At 33.7% G+C, this 18554-nt stretch overlaps 3 protein-coding genes across 3 annotated transcripts; all 3 read left to right on the plus strand.

Annotated features, from left to right (window-relative positions):
• The first annotated feature begins 214 nt into the window (after positions 1-214).
• LOC139869115 (sec-independent protein translocase protein TATB, chloroplastic-like) lies at positions 215-2003 on the plus strand. The gene is made up of 5 exons (XM_071857440.1): positions 215-244; positions 294-452; positions 535-594; positions 768-1059; positions 1654-2003. Exons 1-5 carry the CDS (start codon positions 215-217, stop codon positions 1788-1790), a joined length of 678 nt encoding a protein of 225 aa, XP_071713541.1. The 3' UTR covers positions 1791-2003.
• A 681-nt stretch (positions 2004-2684) lies between these two features.
• On the plus strand, positions 2685-7085 carry LOC139867274 (large ribosomal subunit protein uL11c). The gene is made up of 4 exons (XM_071855617.1): positions 2685-2980; positions 3083-3255; positions 3359-3422; positions 6877-7085. Exons 1-4 carry the CDS (start codon positions 2755-2757, stop codon positions 7083-7085), a joined length of 672 nt encoding a protein of 223 aa, XP_071711718.1. The 5' UTR covers positions 2685-2754.
• Positions 7086-10298: 3213 nt separating this feature from the next.
• Positions 10299-11422, plus strand: LOC139865589 (uncharacterized). The gene is made up of 3 exons (XM_071853661.1): positions 10299-10731; positions 10837-10895; positions 10982-11422. The coding sequence occupies exons 1-3, from the start codon at positions 10302-10304 to the stop codon at positions 11171-11173; spliced, it is 681 nt and encodes a 226-aa protein (XP_071709762.1). The 5' UTR covers positions 10299-10301; the 3' UTR covers positions 11174-11422.
• Positions 11423-18554: the final 7132 nt, after the last annotated feature.

The following is an 18554-nucleotide window of genomic DNA, read 5'->3' on the forward strand; positions in this document are numbered from 1 at the left end:
AAAAATAAATAAAAAGAAGACGCCATGAAAATGGTAGAATCAAATTTCCATAGGTTTTAAATCAAGCCTGAAATTCAATTTAGCCACTAAGCGGCAGTCAAGTCGCCAATAAATCGACGACTGCTGTTGCCTCGATTAATAGGGCCGTAAATTATTTTATTAAAAAAGGGAATTATAGTAGTACTCCGTTTTAATTTTGAAGTTGAAATGCAACATGTTTGACTCTCCAGGTCAAAGTGTATCTGTATACTCATAGGGGTTGAAACAGTCTGTGTGTGTGTGTGTTCTAACAGTACCTGAATTGTTGGTTTGATTTAGTGGTTGCAGAAAAGAGAAAAAAATGTAAAGGGAAGGGCGGTGTGTTTGCATCTTTATTTGGAGTTGGAGCTCCTGAAGCTTTAGTGATTGGAGTCGTAGCTTTGTTGGTTTTCGGCCCTAAAGGTCTTGCAGATGTGAGTACTGTTTGATATCTGTTTTGAATTATAAGATTCTTATAACTTATAATACATGTACGATTTTGCTATGTGCCTACAGGTTGCTAAAAATTTGGGAAAAACTTTGAGAGCATTTCAACCAACAATCAGAGAGCTTCGGGTAATGCGAACAAATATAACCTACACTTGCTTTAGGGTGGTTAGATACTTAGATGTGCACTCTCAAAATGATTTTTATTTATTGGGACTGTAGGAATCATATGATAAAATAACCACTTGCTTTATTTCGATTGCTTGCGTGCTAAGTCAAACATTGGAATTGAATGAATATAGGAAGTTTCACAAGAATTCAAGAGCACGCTTGAAAAAGAGATTGGTCTCGATGAGCTAAAGAATCCCCAACAAGAAAATTACACTTCCAACACGCCGAGACCACCACCTGCTACCACCACGGATGATACTCAGGCAACCACAACTCCGCCTGCTACCGCCACGGATGATTCTCAGGCAACTACAACTCCTCCTGCTGATAGCCAAGAGGATCCTCAGGCCACAACACCAACGCTTGCTGTTAGTGCAGAAGATATTCAGGAAACGGAGGATTCACAGCCTACAGATGACACTAGTTAGTACTCTTTAAACTCATTTAAATTTCCCCTATCATTCGGTATGAAAAGTTACATTTTATAATATGTTTTGCTCTTATTCAAGTGCGTTTTAAACATTTGATCATATCATTATGGTTTCCTTGTTTTGTCGTGATTAAAGATGATCTTAGACTTGTGAGTATGATCAAACACGATACTTAGTATGCACACACACACACACACACACTGTCCAGACATATCAGACAGAACAATTTTCTCTCAAAATACTCATTCATGATAATTTTACATGTCATAGTCGTTTTTGTACACTTCTGTTACTTCATTAAGGGCCATTGTAATCTGTTACATCCAGATACCTTAGTGACCGTCTACTACTATTACTATATTACTATTACTATTCACTAATTACTTTACTATTACTATTTTACACTTAATATTACTAATTACTAATTACTAATTACTAATTACTAATATAATAAAAGTAAAAATATTTTATATGTTTCTGGATTCAGATAAACAAACAGTCTTTGTTTGAAAATGTATTGTTTGTTGATGTATTATCTTGCTCACTTGTTGTAATTGTAATGTGAATTAATTGTTGTTTGGTTTAGCAAACGGGTCTAGATTATATTCGAGCGAGGACCTCTTGAAGATCACAGAAGAGCAGCTGAAAGCACTTACCTCCCAACAGCAGAAAGAGCAACCGTCATCTTCTACATCCTCCGAGAATCGCGAAAGTGATGTCTGAAACTTCAAGGAAATGCTAATTTTGATCGGAAGAGGAATTTCACCTTGTGTCACAAAGCAAAATTTACAATATTTTTAGGCTACAAGTGTATTAGTCTTTTTTTTATTTGCTCTTCAGAAGACATGGTAGATACTTGTTAGGTTATAAATGTTGTAAGAAGATTTTGTATGGTGTAAAACCAACAATATATTGTACATTTAGCCAAAATTCTTTATGGAGTGTGGTTCTAGCAAATCCTACACCTATAAAGTGCACCTCACCCACTCCACGTCACAATCACCAATATCTGTGGTCTAAGGGTCATACTGGTCACCATCACTCGCATGGCTCACCTTAAATTCAATCTTACAACCAAAGTTGTTCAAACCTCACTAATAGCATGTCTTCAAGTGATTAGGAAAAAAGGTTCAAAATGATTATGGAATAACCCAGTTAAACTGCACAGTAACATGGAAAATTTTATGCGTTCCCGTCTGTCTGCCTAATTCAGTCTCATCCCAAAAGCACACTACATGTGAATTCAAATTCTACCATCGGCGTTAAAAAAAAAGTTCAAATTCTAGAATCACCTAAAGTGATTCCCTCTTTCACCTTCGCTGTCATTGGATTCATGACAAAACGAAGAAAAATGTTTCATCAAAATCATGAGGATTATCCGTACAAAAATACAAATAATCTTCTATTATTCTATGATTATCGTGATTTTGTTACATTGAAAAAACTATTATCCTTAATTATCCATCTATCTACTTGTCTATATTACTACAGTACATTTTTGACAATTTAATAATTAAACATGGGCTTCAAGTTGGGCCGAAAGTGAGTTTAGTCCACAATCCACACAAACCTTGAGCCAGATAAGGTACTGACTGCATTTTCATTCTATCTAATCTAATCCCCTTTATTTATTCATCTTCCCCATTTTCCACTTTCAGAAAACTGAAAATTAAGAAGAAATAAATAAATGGCATCTTCATTATCCACATATCACCCAATCTCATCTAACCTTTCAAAACAAAATCACACCCCAAATCTCTCATCATCATTCATATCATCAATTCCACTATCTTCAAATTCAAACATATCTCTTCAGTTTCACCTCAAAAAAAAGCAATCATGTCCTGCTATTTCAAGGCCTCTTACAATCAAAGCCATGGCCCCACCTAAACCTGGTGGAAAAGCCAAAAAAGGTACTCACTTCATTCACTTATTGAACTAGGCATTAGCATATTTTATAATAATTTGTTATAATTGTAATAATGTGTAGGTCTGTTTTGTGTGTTTGTAAACAGTGACCGGAATAATAAAATTGGCGCTAGAAGCAGGGAAGGCAACACCGGCCCCACCAGTTGGACCGGCGTTGGGTTCAAAGGGAGTTAATATAATGGCGTTTTGTAAGGATTATAATGCCAGAACTGCTGATAAAGCTGGTTATATTATCCCAGTTGAAATTACTGTTTATGATGTTAGTTCTTTTTATCTATTTATTTATCTTTAATTATTATTATATATTATGTTCTTTTAAGTATAATGAAATTGTGTATGTGTGTGGTTGGTTGAATTTGCAGGATAAAAGCTTTACATTTGTGTTGAAGACTCCTCCTGCTTCAGTTTTGCTACTTAAAGCTGCAGGTATTATATTTTCAAACTAATTTTAAAAATACTTACTATACTTTTGTATCTATAATAGGTATCATATAGTACTGACTTTTGTATTAATGTGTTTCATGTGTTATTTAGTGATGCATTATCTATAATCACCTATAGAAGCTTTAACAAAGTATATTTACATGTACTCCGTATTAGAAAACATTGAACAATTTATACTATACAAAATACTAACTTCCTCAGATGAAACTTATTTCAATACAATCAAAACCACTTGGTTCTAAAAAGGATATCCGAACAATACGCAATGGAAAGTATCATGCTGAAAACAGCAAGTAAAGTCAGTTAAAACACTGAATACGATCCCCAAAATATTTACATCGTACAACATATTATTAGCATTTCAAACTATCGAGAAACAATTTAAATAATCACCAACAAAACACTTCAGTTGACGTTATTCCGGTCTGTAAACAGTAATGTAAACATTGTGTTAAACACAGCTAAGATAACAATATAATACGTTAAATGTTTATGATCTTGCTGTTAAAGGCTGTTTTTTTTTTTTTTTTTTTTTTTTTGGCGAAAATAACGATAACTTAAATAGAACCGAGGGCGTTTGGAAAACGGGGAAGCTCGCACAAAGCAACTATCTAAACGAAATCTCCCCTAACATCCCAAACACCTTAAAAACAAACTAACCGAACAAAACCGGAAACTACATGAAAACGTAAGAACCAAATGAAATGAAACGAGATACACAAGACGAACCGCATCGATCAACCTCTAGGTCCCGCACTCCCGCCCTTTTCAATTTGCCGTTAACCGTCTCTTTCAAAGTATTCTTGCCTGACCGATTCTCTATCTTGTAAGATAACACATTAGTGGATCCAACACCCGGTATACTCTCATCAGCCAAACGTGTCATCATTTCATCAAAAGCTGTGAAATCCGCAGACATATTTCCTTCCCCGAATGTCGATGAACCGCCGTCTCTTCCATTTTGAGAACCCATAAACAAGCTTTGAATTGCGTCTCCATAATCCTAGTTGTCGTTGTTATCTTTGAGCTTATAAACGCCCGAAATGGAGGCCTCGTTTGCCTTCTTTCTTGACCTCGGATTAGCTTCACTAAGTAAACTGCTCGAGACGTCTTTATTCAAGACATACCACGCTTTACAAAAACCTATGCACGATGGGACCTCGCAGTCACAATAACTTCTTCCACTCCGACCAATCAAAACCAGTGTAGGTCTTTCAACGTTCGATTCGGCCAAACGTTTTGCCAATTCTTCCTTCTTTTTCTTTTTCTCCTTCTTCAACTGATCCAATCTTACTGCAAACGTGGTGTTATCATCATTCGGCTCCAACACGTCATCAGAATCGACATTAACAATATGCTATCTAGCCTCCACAAATCGTGACCCAATACTAATGCCCAAATTGGGCCCTAAACCATGCTCAGAAACCTCATCAACACCTTTACCATCTAACCCATCTACATCAGCACCTTGTTTCAACCCTGATATATTACCCTCGTATACAACTGAGCTAAAACGTGAAGTAAAAGAATCATCTAAAGAACCAAACTTGATATGTAAAATATTATCTTGTTTGTCTTACCCAATCGTAGTAACCGAAACAGGAGCAGTAGCTGCCATTGAAACCTTAGATACCGTTGAAACATTTGGTACCCCCAAAACAGGAACATAAACATCATTTTTTCGATTCAACTTAACGGCTACCTCCTCAAATTGTGAAGAGTAAAATGGATGCTCATTACTAATGTTATTACCCTCATCTTCACTTTGATCTACACCAGTAACATTCACGTCCCCATTTGACATAATAAACCGATTAGTCGAAGCTAACAATTGTTGGTTGAAAGAGTTGGAAATAACTCGATTCAAACAGGAAAGATCCGAGATTTCCGAGACCCAAACTTCACAATTTGTAGCACCCGAATCCCCCAACCGAACCGAACCCGACACCTCCAAGTCAACCTCTACCAAATCGTGTACATGTTTAGCGCTCGAAGATTTAATAAAAGCGTATAAAGAACCAAGAGTTGGTTGGTTAGGGCACGAAGGAGAAGAGATGTCGACCGGAGTAAAATTGGGAGAGGGGAGATTAGGGAAAGAAAACAAACGAAAATTAGACATGTAAGGGTTTGGATATTGGTGAATTTAATGAAGGAAGGTGGGATTTGGGTGGTGATGGTGGTAGTTTACGGTGGAAAAAGGTTGTTAAAGGCTGTTATCCAAACCATTTTCCCTTATTAAATATATTTTCTTGCTTGTGAATATCAAAATACATGTGCTAGAAACAAAATGAGAATTAAGCAACAACGTAACATTACTAATTGTTAAGCTATATAAACTTTAGTAAAGGTTAAGAATTATCCGAACTAATTTATAAGCATCCAATCTATTGATTTGTTTATTTCAAAGAATTAGTTATTTACTGTGATAATGCTGTTACTGCCTTTCTCTATTCTTTATATACATGTGAAATAAATCTGGGCCAAGTATCTCTACAAATAAAAACAAGCAAATGTTTTGATATGTTTACAGAAAAATATTAGTGGAAAATGTTACCACGAAATTTGTAATTTTTAGACTGCGTTGCATATCACATAAGAGATTGGCCTTATAATAGGTGCAACATTTCCATCGTGCAGATCCATGCTTGATTTCACAATTTTCTTTTGTATACTGTATATGTAGTTTTCGATTGGTTTTCACTTATTAGGATATTATTTATATATTTACTGTAAATAAATGTCAGATGGGTATGGCACTCATTGTGTTATTTATGACTGATGCTATAGAATCCAAAAACCGCATATGATCAAAGTAATTCGAAAAAGCTACCCGGATTAAAATATTTCTATTCATTGCAAACACATCATCAAAACTAACAACCTGTAGCAATGTTAACCTAATAGCACCAAATTAACTAAAGCATTTCAGTTTACTTCTAATTATCATTATAACCGAAAACCACCAGGAACCAAAATAAACTGAAAATGACACTTGCCAGGTATTTTAGTGATCATTGTTATATTTATACCCTAAAAACAATCGAATTCAAACCCAACCTCATATGTTAAGCTTATTGGCTAATGATATTCTCAATAAGCTAACAAGAGATGACTTATACTACCTTAAGCCATTTCCAATAAGCTACCAAAAGTTGACAAAAGATATTTTTCTGGTCAGCCTCTACCTCGACCCAATCAGACCCTCAAGCAAAAGTTACCAATTTTGACCCATCACCCAACCTGGCCCATCTGTTGCTTATACTTTACACTTGCATGTTCTTGTACAGTATGGGATACATAACAAGCAAAATTATAACTGATCGTAAATTTCATCATTTTGATTCACACCTATAATCGTTTGTCCATACCGTGTTCATTTCATGATTCATGAGCAACTACTTTGATTATATATGTTAAATTTTGTATCATCTTTCAGGAGTGGATAAGGGTTCCAAGGATCCACAAAGGGAAAAAGTGGGAAAAGTTACAATCGAGCAGTTACGTGTAATTGCAACAGAAAAATTGCCTGATTTGAACTGCACGACTATCGAATCAGCAATGAGAATCATTGCAGGAACTGCTGCTAATATGGGCATTGATGTTGATCCTCCAGTTCTGGAAAAGAAAGTCAAGCAACTCCTTTAAATTGTATTACTTTCTTTGATGCCTTGGCTTGGCATTAAGGTTGGGTTTTTGTAAAGTATTAGCATGCCAAATTTCATGTATCACTCTTCTTTAGTACTAAAGTTGCATTTTTTAATCGATGATGAGATCAAAAACTCAAATTTGTATGACCATGTTGAATTTTCCTGATCGTGAGTTGAGTTATTCCGTCGTTTTGTTTATAATAAGCTAATAAGCTATGATCGATTATAAATCATCTATAATAATGTTAACGCACGTGAAGGTGTACAACTTGGTCGCTAACTCAAATCTCTACGGGCCTGTTTACTTAGGACTTAATTGGATTAATTCTTTGAAGAAATTATTCGGTCAGAAAAAGTAGGCGTTTACTTGGAACCTTTTGATTAATTCAAACTGTCTGGTGGGTTGTATGGCTCATGTGAAAAACCCATGTCCTCTGGATATAGCATCTCATTTCCATCTTTACCCTCATCTTTCCTTTTCTTTCTTTTTCATCTTAAATCCAATACCCTCACCTTCTTTCATCTTACAACTTTTCGATCCAATATTTTGCTGCACCTTTTTCATTTTAATCCATATACTCATCTATATGTCCAGTTTTATTAACGAGGTGAAAAATTTACACCAACAATAACGCAAATCTAGGAAAACGCATCGGCTTGGTATTAACACCGCCACTACTACCTCTTGCTGCTCCGATAACGTTCAAAATCAATCGTCGACAAACGAAGATCTCCGATTGAGAGATTGATGAATATGATAATGATGATTTTATTTATTTGTATTATTTGCGTATGGACTTCCGAAAACACAGATCTATTTGTTTGGAAAGTCGTTGATTTTTAATTTCATTTTCTTTGTTGTACGTGGTTTATTTTTCTTATATTTATATTTATTTTGTTCATTTGATTCTTTAGTATTATAAGTAGATGTAATATTAGTAAATAACTTTGGAGATCATTATCACTGTTTTGTCAAAGAGGTTGTTTATACAGATCTTCAATTGAAAAATTGATGAGAAAAGGCTAAAGTTGTCATTCTCATCATTAAGATATTTTATTGAGTAATAAAAGTAAACATCATCTTATATTTATTATATTATCTCATGTTGACATCTATATCCATATACTCATCTATATGGATAACTTGACTTAATAGAAAAAAAGGTAAACAGGCCCTACGACTTGTTTAGCTAAAATAAGCTATTGCGGTACCAGCCCCTGTGGCCTACGACTTACTTGTTTAGCTACGACTTACTAAAATCTCTACGCCTTACTTGTTTAGCTAAAATAAGCTATTGCGGTACCAGCCCCTGTGGCCTATTGGTACACCCAATACCTTGTGTATTGGATGAGGTGAGAGGTCTTAAGTTCGAGTTCCTCTCTTAAAAATATCTTGAGTATCTACCCGAATATAGATTGTCCCGAGGAGGTTTTACCGACCCATATTTCAGGAATTTGGCTCGCTCCGCCGGCCCTTCGGATGGTTTAAGGATCGAGTCTCTGTAATACGGTTTAGGTTTCTACCCGAAAGTGTGTGGAAAATGATCGGTGAGTGGTTTTTATTCCCGTTTGTGGTTCTAACTACTTGTCTTTAAAATAATAAGCTACTACGATTTTGAGAGTTTAAAAAAAGTCGACTCGATAAAATATATTCCTTCACTCTCAATTTAATAGTCCATGTTTCACTTTTTAACTTTTTCTATAACCACTTTGACTTAATATATTTTTGTTTGTGTTATGTTATGCATTATTTGATGAAATTTATATGGAGGGAGTAGCATATTAGTGTTTATTATTTTTGTATCGAATATAACGAATTTAAATTAGTTCTAGATAATGATAATGATTAGTTATTATTTTGTAGCAGTTTGGTTGTACAATTATTTTATGTGCATTAACAATGGCTTGAAGAACCGTCCTTAGAAAAAATTCAAGTAAAAAAGAAAGAAAAAAAAAAGAAAAAATTCAAGTAGGATATTGATATTTTATAGTATCATTTAAAATTCATTACAATTTTGCATTATTTAATTGTATAATAATTCAACTTACTAAAGGACACTTGTGTTATAATTGAAAAAATTGTGAAAATATCAAAAACTATGATAATTAATATTGAATTTTTTTTCATGACGATTCTAAAGGTTATAAATAAAGTGCATAAACTTTTCTATAAATCCATAACCGTCAATTTAAATCAAGTAACTACATGCAAAACTTTTATACAGTATTTAATTTTAATTAACGTTATGTTTGAAAACTGAAAATCCATTTATAAAAGATGATATATTTTTTCCATACCCAACCATTGATACCTGGCCACAAAATAATACCCATTATTATTACCATTATCTCTCGTATTGATTCCCATACACTAATCCCCACAACAAACCACACAAGATTAATCTAAAGCAAGGGCAAAACGGTAAAAATAGCTCACACAAAATATGACCGTTGTGAGTGAGTCATCCCCACTCCTTATATACCGAACGGTTTCTCAAACCATTTTAAATTACTGTAAAACTCATTCCAAGCAAATCGTATTCAAAGCACAAAATCCTCATCCAAAATCAATCGATAATATCACATTTGTTTGTAAGTCATCTTAACCCTAACTTTATCTGTTAGTATTTGAATTGCATAAATCGATAGATTCATTTTTTGTAAGCAATCTTTTTTTGTGAAACCCTAACTTTACAGTTCGTATCTGAATTTACTGAAATCGTTGTTTGAATTTCGGTTTTCTGTTTAGATATTTTAATATTTAATTAAAATATTGGTTTGCGGTGTATGATTATGCTTTAGTGGTGAATAATTGGTGCAGTTTTATTCAGGCGAGAAACCCTAGATTCGTTAGGGTTTTCAAATTGTAAAAAATTGCGATTGCTGTGTGTCCTGTAATTGAAGAAATTGAATCTGGATCTTGTAATTAGTAGTTTGTTTGTTGATTAACCCCTAATTTATCTACAATTTTGCTTGTAATTAGTAAACCAATTTCTTGATTTTTTTTTTCTTTTTCATTGTGAAGACTGCAGAGAAGTTATACAAATTGCGAAATATGGCGTTGCACTCTAATCGTTTGACTCAAGACCAGAACTTCAGTGTTCACTTTGATGGTATGTTTTGGGTTTTACCTCTTTCTGATCTTAATTTCTTGATGTAATTTATTTGTATTATATGTTGTGGACTTATTGCTGTTTGTTATATAGGAATCAAGATGAATGGATCAACTGTTCAGAAGAAAAAAACTGGTCTTGGAGGAAGGAAAGCACTTAACGACATTTCGAACTCTGGGAAGCCATCTGCTCTTCAGCCATCAAGAAAACACAACACAAATAATGTGATTCCAATTGGGGAAGATCTTAGTGTCACCAAAAAGATGAATGTTTCTCTTGGGGGAAAAGCAAAAGTTAGTGGGAGGAAAGCACTTGGTGATCTTACCAACTCTGTGAAACAACCGTTTAATCAGCAGCAGAGTTTAAAGAAAAAGAGCCTGGTAAAACAGGCAATACCTATTGTTGAAGATGAAAACGTTCCTTACTCCATTGCAGATGAAGGGTTCCTTCACAATCATGAAAAGTGTATTAAATCACAGAACAAATCAATGGATATGGATGAGTTCTTGAAAATCATCGGGTTAGATGAAGGTATACTTTTTAATTTAAATCCATGATATTTTACTATGCATTTGATGTTTAATTGGATTGGATTGGATTGCATGTAACTTACCTAGTGTTATTGTTTAATCACAGATGCTTGTTTCCAGTCTGCTACTGCTGCTGCACACAATCTCCCACCGAAAAAGTCTGAGGTGAGTTTGCTGATTTGGATCAGCTCCCAATTTGTCTTTAAATGTATTGTTCGGAATAAAATACTTTGTTTGTCTGTACTTTTCAGGATGATGATGTCATGATGCTGTTTGATATCGAGGAGATATGTGAGCCTGTAATTGAAGATTGGCCTGGTGGTGGACACTGTTCTCCTGTTTGTGGAAGCCCGATTTCTCCTAGGGTTTCATATATGAGCATGAAGGATTATGATAACTTCCCTAGCTTCACCTTGAGCGAGTCTCCTAAAAGGTCGATGTAATGTGTTTCTCTGATGTTTTAGTTTCTGTAAGAAACTATATGGTCTTTTTGCTGATGCGTTTTAAGAAAAGGAAGACTTAGTTCTGCTATAAGTTGATACTGATGGCAGCTCCTGGTTGTTGCGCAGTCAAAATATTGACATTTGTAGGGGAAAGGTTAAGTCTTGTGATTTCTGGTCATTTTATCTTGTTTTTGCTAACTTTTTAGCTTCAAGTTTATGGTTTTTTTTCAAGTGTATCACATTGTTTTGGTAACCCATATCAATTATCATCCATTAGCATTATTGATTCATATTCATATTCATATTCATATTCATATTCATTCATATTCATATATATATAAAAATAAAAATAAAGTGAACTGATGTGTATCTGTAAGTCTGTGAATGTTGTGATGACAAATTTGATGACTTGTTTTTTTAGATCATGATTATAATTCTCTAAATAACTAATGTCAAAACTCAAAATCCTAAGTTTGGAGAAACATGGGCGAAGATAATAGCCGTCTGAAGACTGATCATCGAGCTAAATTTGTTGTAATGCCTGTATGTCGCTGGGTTTAATTAACTGATTATGTGATTTCAGATTTTATAGAGGTTGCAATAATCATTCTGAAAATGCATACTCAAACTCCCCCTTAATGGACTTGTAGTTGTGGATTCAGTTTGTTATTAGGTTAGTGAGTTGTGCTTCTTGTAATGCCTATGGATAGGAAGGATATGTGACTTGTTTACATATCTTAAAGTAAGGAAATGGATTACTTCGACTTCAGATTACTGGAAATGGAAGACATAAGCTTAATAAAACACTAGCTTTAGTTTGTTGTGATGAATAATAGTGTATTATTTATTTATTATTTTTTAGACGAAAATTGTCCACGACGGGACTTGAATTTACAACCTCGAAACTAATTCATAGGCGCCTGAAATTCGTATAGAACTAACACTATACAAACAAATATAACAAGTGTGCAACGATTGGACATAAACGCCGAACTGTGGTATAAACGCCGAAACTAATTCCTATAGCTAGTCACACACTTATCTTTTTTTTTCGGCAAAATAACGAAAACTTTTATAACTGACAACGTTTTCGAAAAGAAAACGAAATCAACAAGAAGTACAAAAGAAGAAACTGGTGCGGCTCGTACCTAGAAAGCAAATTCAACGAACTATCTATACCGAGTTGCGCCAAAGGTAACTGAAACTAAACTACAACTAAGAAGCAAACTAAAACCACGAAAAACATATGATAAAGATTAACAAAACAAGAAGACGCGAAACCGATGAAAGAAACACAAAAGAATTCAAATGTCTTTAATGAACACGTCGAATCTTGCCATTTCCGCACCTTGCACCGCTCTTTCCTATCCACCATATAAAAATGACCCATAATTACAATGTTGAACTGTCCTAATTACGTGTAAAAAAGTCATATTGTAAGTTAAATTTTGACTATTTAGCTAAAGGGAAAACTGGCCGGAAGTAGTTAAAACTATGTTTAAGTATCATTTATAAAAAATAAAAAAAACAACACTTGATTATAAAAGATTTTATTAAATCATGGTTTATAATTTTGAGATAATGAAGATGAGATGGTTGAAAGCGAAAAAAATGAGTTATTTGAAAATGGAATAAAAAACAAAAATACCCTCATATGTTTGGCACGACACTGAAATTAATAAAAAAAAAATGATAGTCAAGAGGGACTAGCCACGCAAAACAATACAATTCAAAAAACCATGAATGTAAAGAAAAAGTGCAAGGATTGCACATGGAATTTTGGGTAAACCACATAGACTATCTGCATAATTTTGTCTACATACAATAATTTCACAAACAATTCACTACGAGAAGAGAAGAACAAAGAAGATCTACTCGAAAGTTAGATCTAATCGGAAAATTAATTTTGAAATAAGTGGCACGTATTTGTAGATCTAATCGGAAAGGTGTGTTGTTGTTTGTAGATCTGTATGCAACATTTTGATGTACTTAAACTATACAAAGTATTTGATAACGTCCCTCTCTCGTACCGTTTTCTTGTTCAACCTCACCCTACTCTTACAACAAGGGGCGGAACTATTTACAGGCAGGGTGGTGAAATGCCACGTTCATATCGATTATAAACGATTCACAATAGTTGATTTTATCGCGAGGTACTTGACCTCTATATGATACATTTTACAAACATTGCATTCGTTTTTAAAAAGACAAACTTTCATTACATCGAAAGTTGACGGCATGTATACCATTTCATAATATATCCAACTATAATTGACTTAATAATAATCTTGATGAACTCAACGACTCGAATGCAACGTCTTTTGAAATATGTCATGAATGACTCCAAGTAATGTCTCTAAAATGAGCAAATGCACAGCGGAAGATTTTCTTAATACCCGAGAATAAATATGCTTTAAAGTGTCAACCAAAAGGTTGGTGAGTTCATTAGTTTAGCGTAATCATTAATTTCCATCATTTTAATAGACCACAAGATTTTCATTTCCAATAAACATCACATACATAGAGATAAAAATCATTCATATGGATTGAACACCAGATAATCGACATTCACAAGATGCATATAGAATATCCCCATCATTCCGGGACTCCCTTCGGACATGATATAAATTTCGAAGTACTAAAGCATCCGCAACCATGGATGGGGCTTGTTGGGCCCGATAGATCTATCTTTAGGATTCGCGTCAATTAGGGGCAAGTTCTGAAATGTCCCGTTCATATTGATTATAAACGTTCCATATTAATTGATTTCATCGCGAGGTTTTGACCTCTATATAAGACGTTTTTCAAAGACTGCATTCATTTTTAAAACAACCATAACCTTTATTTTATCTATAAAGGTTTAAAAAGCATTACGTAGATTATCAAATAATGATAATCTAAAATATACCATTTACACACGACTATTACATAATGGTTTACAATAAGAATATATTACATCAAAAATAAGTTTCTTGAATGCAGTTTTTACATAATATCATACAAACATGGACTCCAAATCTTGTCCTTATTTTAGTATGCAACAGCGGAAGCTCTTAATAATCACATGAGAATAAACATGCTTAAAACGTCAACAAAAATGTTGGTGAGTTATAGGTTTAACCTATATATCATCAAATCATAATAATAGACCACAAGATTTCATATTTCAATATACATCCCATACATAGAGATAAAATTCATTCATATGGTGAACACCTGGTAACCGACATTAACAAGATGCATATAAGAATATCCCCTATCATTCCGGGAAATCCTTCGGACATGATAAAAACGAATTCGAAGTACTAAAGCATCCGGTACTTTGGATGGGGTTCGTTAGGCCCAATAGATCTATCTTTAGGATTTACGTCAATTAGTAGATCGGTTTACTAATTCTTAGGTTACCAAACAAAAGGGGCATATTCGGCTTCGATCATTCACCCACATAATGTAGTTTCATTTACTCGTGTCTATTTCGTAAAACATTTATAAAACTGCATGTATTCTCATCTCAAAATATTAGATTTTAAAAGTGGGACTATAACTCACTTTCACAGATTTACTTCGTCGGGAAGTAAGTCTTGGCAACTGGTCGATTCACGAACCTATAACAAATACGTACATATATATCAAAGTATGTTCAAAATATATTTACAACATTTTTTTAAATACGTTTTACTGTTTTAAGTTTATTAAGTCAGCTGTCCTCGTTAGTAACCTACAACTAGTTGTCCACAGTTAGATGTACAGAAATAAATTGATATATATTATCTTGAATCAATCCACGACCCAGTGTATACACGTCTCAGGCTAGATCACAACTCAAAGTATATATATTTTTGGAATCGACCTCAACCCTGTATAGCTAACTCCAACATTACTGCATATAGAGTGTCTATGGTTGTTCCAAATAACATATATACATGGGTCGATATGATATGTCAAAACATTTGCATACGTGTCTATGGTATCCCAAGATTACATAATATATTAGAATACATGTATACTACAATATAAGTTAGCTAGGATATGATTAATATAGATTTGTTACTAATTTTCACGTAGCTACAACAAGCAAAAATATCCAATCTTGTTTTACCCATAACTTCTTCGTTTTAAATCCGTTTTGAGTGAATAAAATTGCTATGGTTTCATATTGAACTCTATTTTATGAATCTAAACAAAAAAAGTATAGGTTTATAGTCGGAAATATAAGTTACAAGTCATTTTTGTAAGAGGTAGTCATTTCAGTCGAAAGAACGACGTCTTGATGACCATTTTGAAAAACATACTTCCACTTTGAGTTTAATCATTATTTTTGGATATAGTTTCATGTTCATAAGAAAAATCATTTTCTAAGAAGAACAACTTTTAAATCAAAGTTTATCATAGTTTTTAATTAACTAACCCAAAACAGCCCGCGGTGATACTACGACGGCGTATATCCGGTTTTACGGTGTTTTTCGTGTTTTCAGGTTTTAAATCATTAAGTTAGCATATCATATAGATATAGAACATGTGTTTAGTTGATTTTAAAAGTCAAGTTAGAAGGATTAACTTTTGTTTGCGAACAAGTTTAGAATTAACTAAACTATGTTCTAGTGATTACAAGTTTAAACCTTCGAATAAGATAGTTTTATATGTATGAATCGAATGATGTTATGAACATAATTACTACCTCAAGTTTAGTAGGTAAACCTACTGGAAGTGACAAGAAATGATCTAGCTTCAAAGGATCTTGGATGGCTTGAAAGTTCTTGAAGTAGAATCATGACACGAAAACAAGTTCAAGTAAGATTATCACTCGAATTAAGATAGTTATAGTTATAGAAATTGAATCAAAGTTTGTATATGAGTATTACCTTGATTTAGAATGATTTCTTGAGGTTGGATGATCACTTTACAAGATTGGAAGTGAGCTAGTAAACTTGGAAGTATTCTTGATTTTATGAAACTAGAACTTGTAGAATTTATGAAGAACACTTGGAACTTAAAGATGAAACTTGAGAGAGATCAATTAGATGAAGAAAATTGAAGAATGAAAGTGTTTGTAGTTATTTGTGGTCGTTAGTATATGGATTAGATATAAAGAATATGTAATTTTATTTTCATGTAAATAAGTCATGAATGATTACTCATATTTTTGTAATTTTATGAGATATTTCATGCTAGTTGCCAAATGATGGTTCCCACATGTGTTAGGTGACTCACATGGGCTGCTAAGAGCTGATCATTGGAGTGTATATACCAATAGTACATACATCTAAAAGCTGTGTATTGTACGAGTACGAATACGAGTGCATACGAGTAAAATTGTTGATGAAACTGAACGAGGATGTAATTGTAAGCATTTTTGTTAAGTAGAAGTATTTTGATAAATGTATTGAAGTCTTTCAAAAGTGTATAAATACATATTAAAACACTACATGTATATACATTTTAACTGAGTCGTTAAGTCATCGTTAGTCGTTGCATGTAAATGTTGTTTTGAAACCTTTAGGTTAACGATCTTGTTAAATGTTGTTAACCCATTGTTTATTATATCTAAAGAGATGTTAAATTATTATATTATCATGATATTATGATATATTAATATATCTTAGTATGATATATATACAGTTAAATGTTGTTACAACGATAATCGTTACATATGTGTCTCGTTTCAAAATCATTAAGTTAGTAGTCTTGTTTTTACATATATAGTTCATTGTTAATACACTTAATAACATGTTTAATTATCATTTATCATGATTAAACATAGTGTATCAATATCTTAATATGATTCATATGTATTTAGTAAGACGTTGTTATAACGATAATCGTTATATATATCGTTTCGAGTTTCTTAGTTCAATAAACTCAATTTTATGTATATAACTCATTGTTAAAATACCTAATGAGATACTTACTTATCATAATATCATGTTAACTATATATATAATCATATATATGTCATCATATAGTTTTTACAAGTTTTAACGTTCGTGAATCACCGGTCAACTTGGGTGGTCAATTGTCTATATGTAACCTATTTCAATTAATCAAGTCTTAACAAGTTTGATTGCTTAACATGTTGGAAATACTTAATCATGTAAATATCAATTTCATTTAATATATATAAACATGGAAAAGTTCGGGTCACTACAGTACCTGCCCGTTAAATAAATTTCGTCCCGAAATTTTAAGCAGTTGGAGGTGTTGACGTATCTTCTGGAAATAAGTGCGGGTATTTCTTCTTCATCTGATCTTCTCGAACCCAGGTGAACTCGGGTCCTCTACGAGCATTCCATCGAACCTTAACAATTGGTATCTTGTTTTGTTTAAGTCTTTTAACCTCACGATCCATTATTTCGACGGGTTCTTCGATAAATTGAAGTTTTTCGTTGATTTAGATTTCGTCTAACGGAATAGTGAGATCTTCTTTAGCAAAACATTTCTTCGAATTCGAGACGTGGAAAGTATTTTGTATAGTCGCGAGTTGTTGAGGTAACTCAAGTCGGTAAGCTACTGGTCCGACACGATCAATAATCTTGAATGGTCCAATATACCTTGGATTTAATTTCCCTCGTTTACCAAATCGAACAACACCTTTCCAAGGTGTAACCTTAAGCATGACCATCTCTCCAATTTCAAATTCTATATCTTTTCTTTTAATGTCGGCGTAGCTCTTTTGTCGACTTTGGGAGGTTTTCAACCGTTGTTGAATTTCGATGATCTTCTCGGTAGTTTCTTGTATTATCTCCGGACCCGTAATCTGTCTATCCCCCACTTCACTCCAACAAATTGGAGACCTGCACTTTCCTCCATAAAGTGCTTCAAACGGCGCCATCTCAATGCTTGAATGGTAGCTGTTGTTGTAGGAAAATTTTGCTAACGGTAGATATCGATCCCAACTGTTTCTGAAATCAATAACACATGCTCGTAGCATGTCTTCAAGCGTTTGTATCGTCCTTTCGCTCTGCCCATCAGTTTGTAGATGATAGGCAGTACTCATGTCTAGATGAGTTCCTAATGCTTGCTGTAATGTCTGCCAGAATCTTGAAATAAATATGCCATCCCTGTCAGAGATAATAGAGATTGGTATTCCATGTCTGGAGACGACTTCCTTCAAATACAGTCGTGCTAACTTCTCCATCTTGTCATCTTTTCTTATTGGCAGGAAGTGTGCTGATTTGGTGAGACGATCAACTATTACCCAAATAGTATCAAAACCACTTGCAGTCCTTGGCAATTTAGTGATGAAATCCATGGTAATGTTTTCCCATTTACATTCCGGGATTTCGAGTTGTTGAAGTACACCTGATGGTTTCTGATGCTCCGCTTTGACCTTAGAACACGTCAAACATTCCCTTACGTATTTAGCAACATCGGCTTTCATACC

The sequence above is a fragment of the Rutidosis leptorrhynchoides genome, chromosome 9 (genome assembly GCF_046630445.1).
Source record: "Rutidosis leptorrhynchoides isolate AG116_Rl617_1_P2 chromosome 9, CSIRO_AGI_Rlap_v1, whole genome shotgun sequence".
In the NCBI taxonomy this organism is placed as follows: domain Eukaryota; kingdom Viridiplantae; phylum Streptophyta; class Magnoliopsida; order Asterales; family Asteraceae; genus Rutidosis; species Rutidosis leptorrhynchoides.

Excerpts from the sequence above, each read along its gene's own strand:
- LOC139869115 (XM_071857440.1), top strand. The coding sequence starts at position 215 with ATGTTTGACTCTCCAGGTCAAAGTGTATCT. Across the intron at positions 245-293 it reads CTCCAGGTCAAAGTGTATCT|TACCTGAATTGTTGGTTTGA; the intron begins GTATACTCATAG and ends GTGTTCTAACAG. Across the intron at positions 595-767 it reads CAACAATCAGAGAGCTTCGG|GAAGTTTCACAAGAATTCAA; the intron begins GTAATGCGAACA and ends GAATGAATATAG.
- LOC139867274 (XM_071855617.1), top strand. The coding sequence starts at position 2,755 with ATGGCATCTTCATTATCCACATATCACCCAATCTCATCTAACCTTTCA. Across the intron at positions 2,981-3,082 it reads TGGTGGAAAAGCCAAAAAAG|TGACCGGAATAATAAAATTG; the intron begins GTACTCACTTCA and ends GTTTGTAAACAG. Across the intron at positions 3,256-3,358 it reads TTGAAATTACTGTTTATGAT|GATAAAAGCTTTACATTTGT; the intron begins GTTAGTTCTTTT and ends TTGAATTTGCAG.
- LOC139865589 (XM_071853661.1), top strand. The coding sequence starts at position 10,302 with ATGAATGGATCAACTGTTCAGAAGAAAAAAACTGGTCTTGGAGGAAGG. Across the intron at positions 10,732-10,836 it reads AATCATCGGGTTAGATGAAG|ATGCTTGTTTCCAGTCTGCT; the intron begins GTATACTTTTTA and ends GTTTAATCACAG. Across the intron at positions 10,896-10,981 it reads TCCCACCGAAAAAGTCTGAG|GATGATGATGTCATGATGCT; the intron begins GTGAGTTTGCTG and ends TGTACTTTTCAG.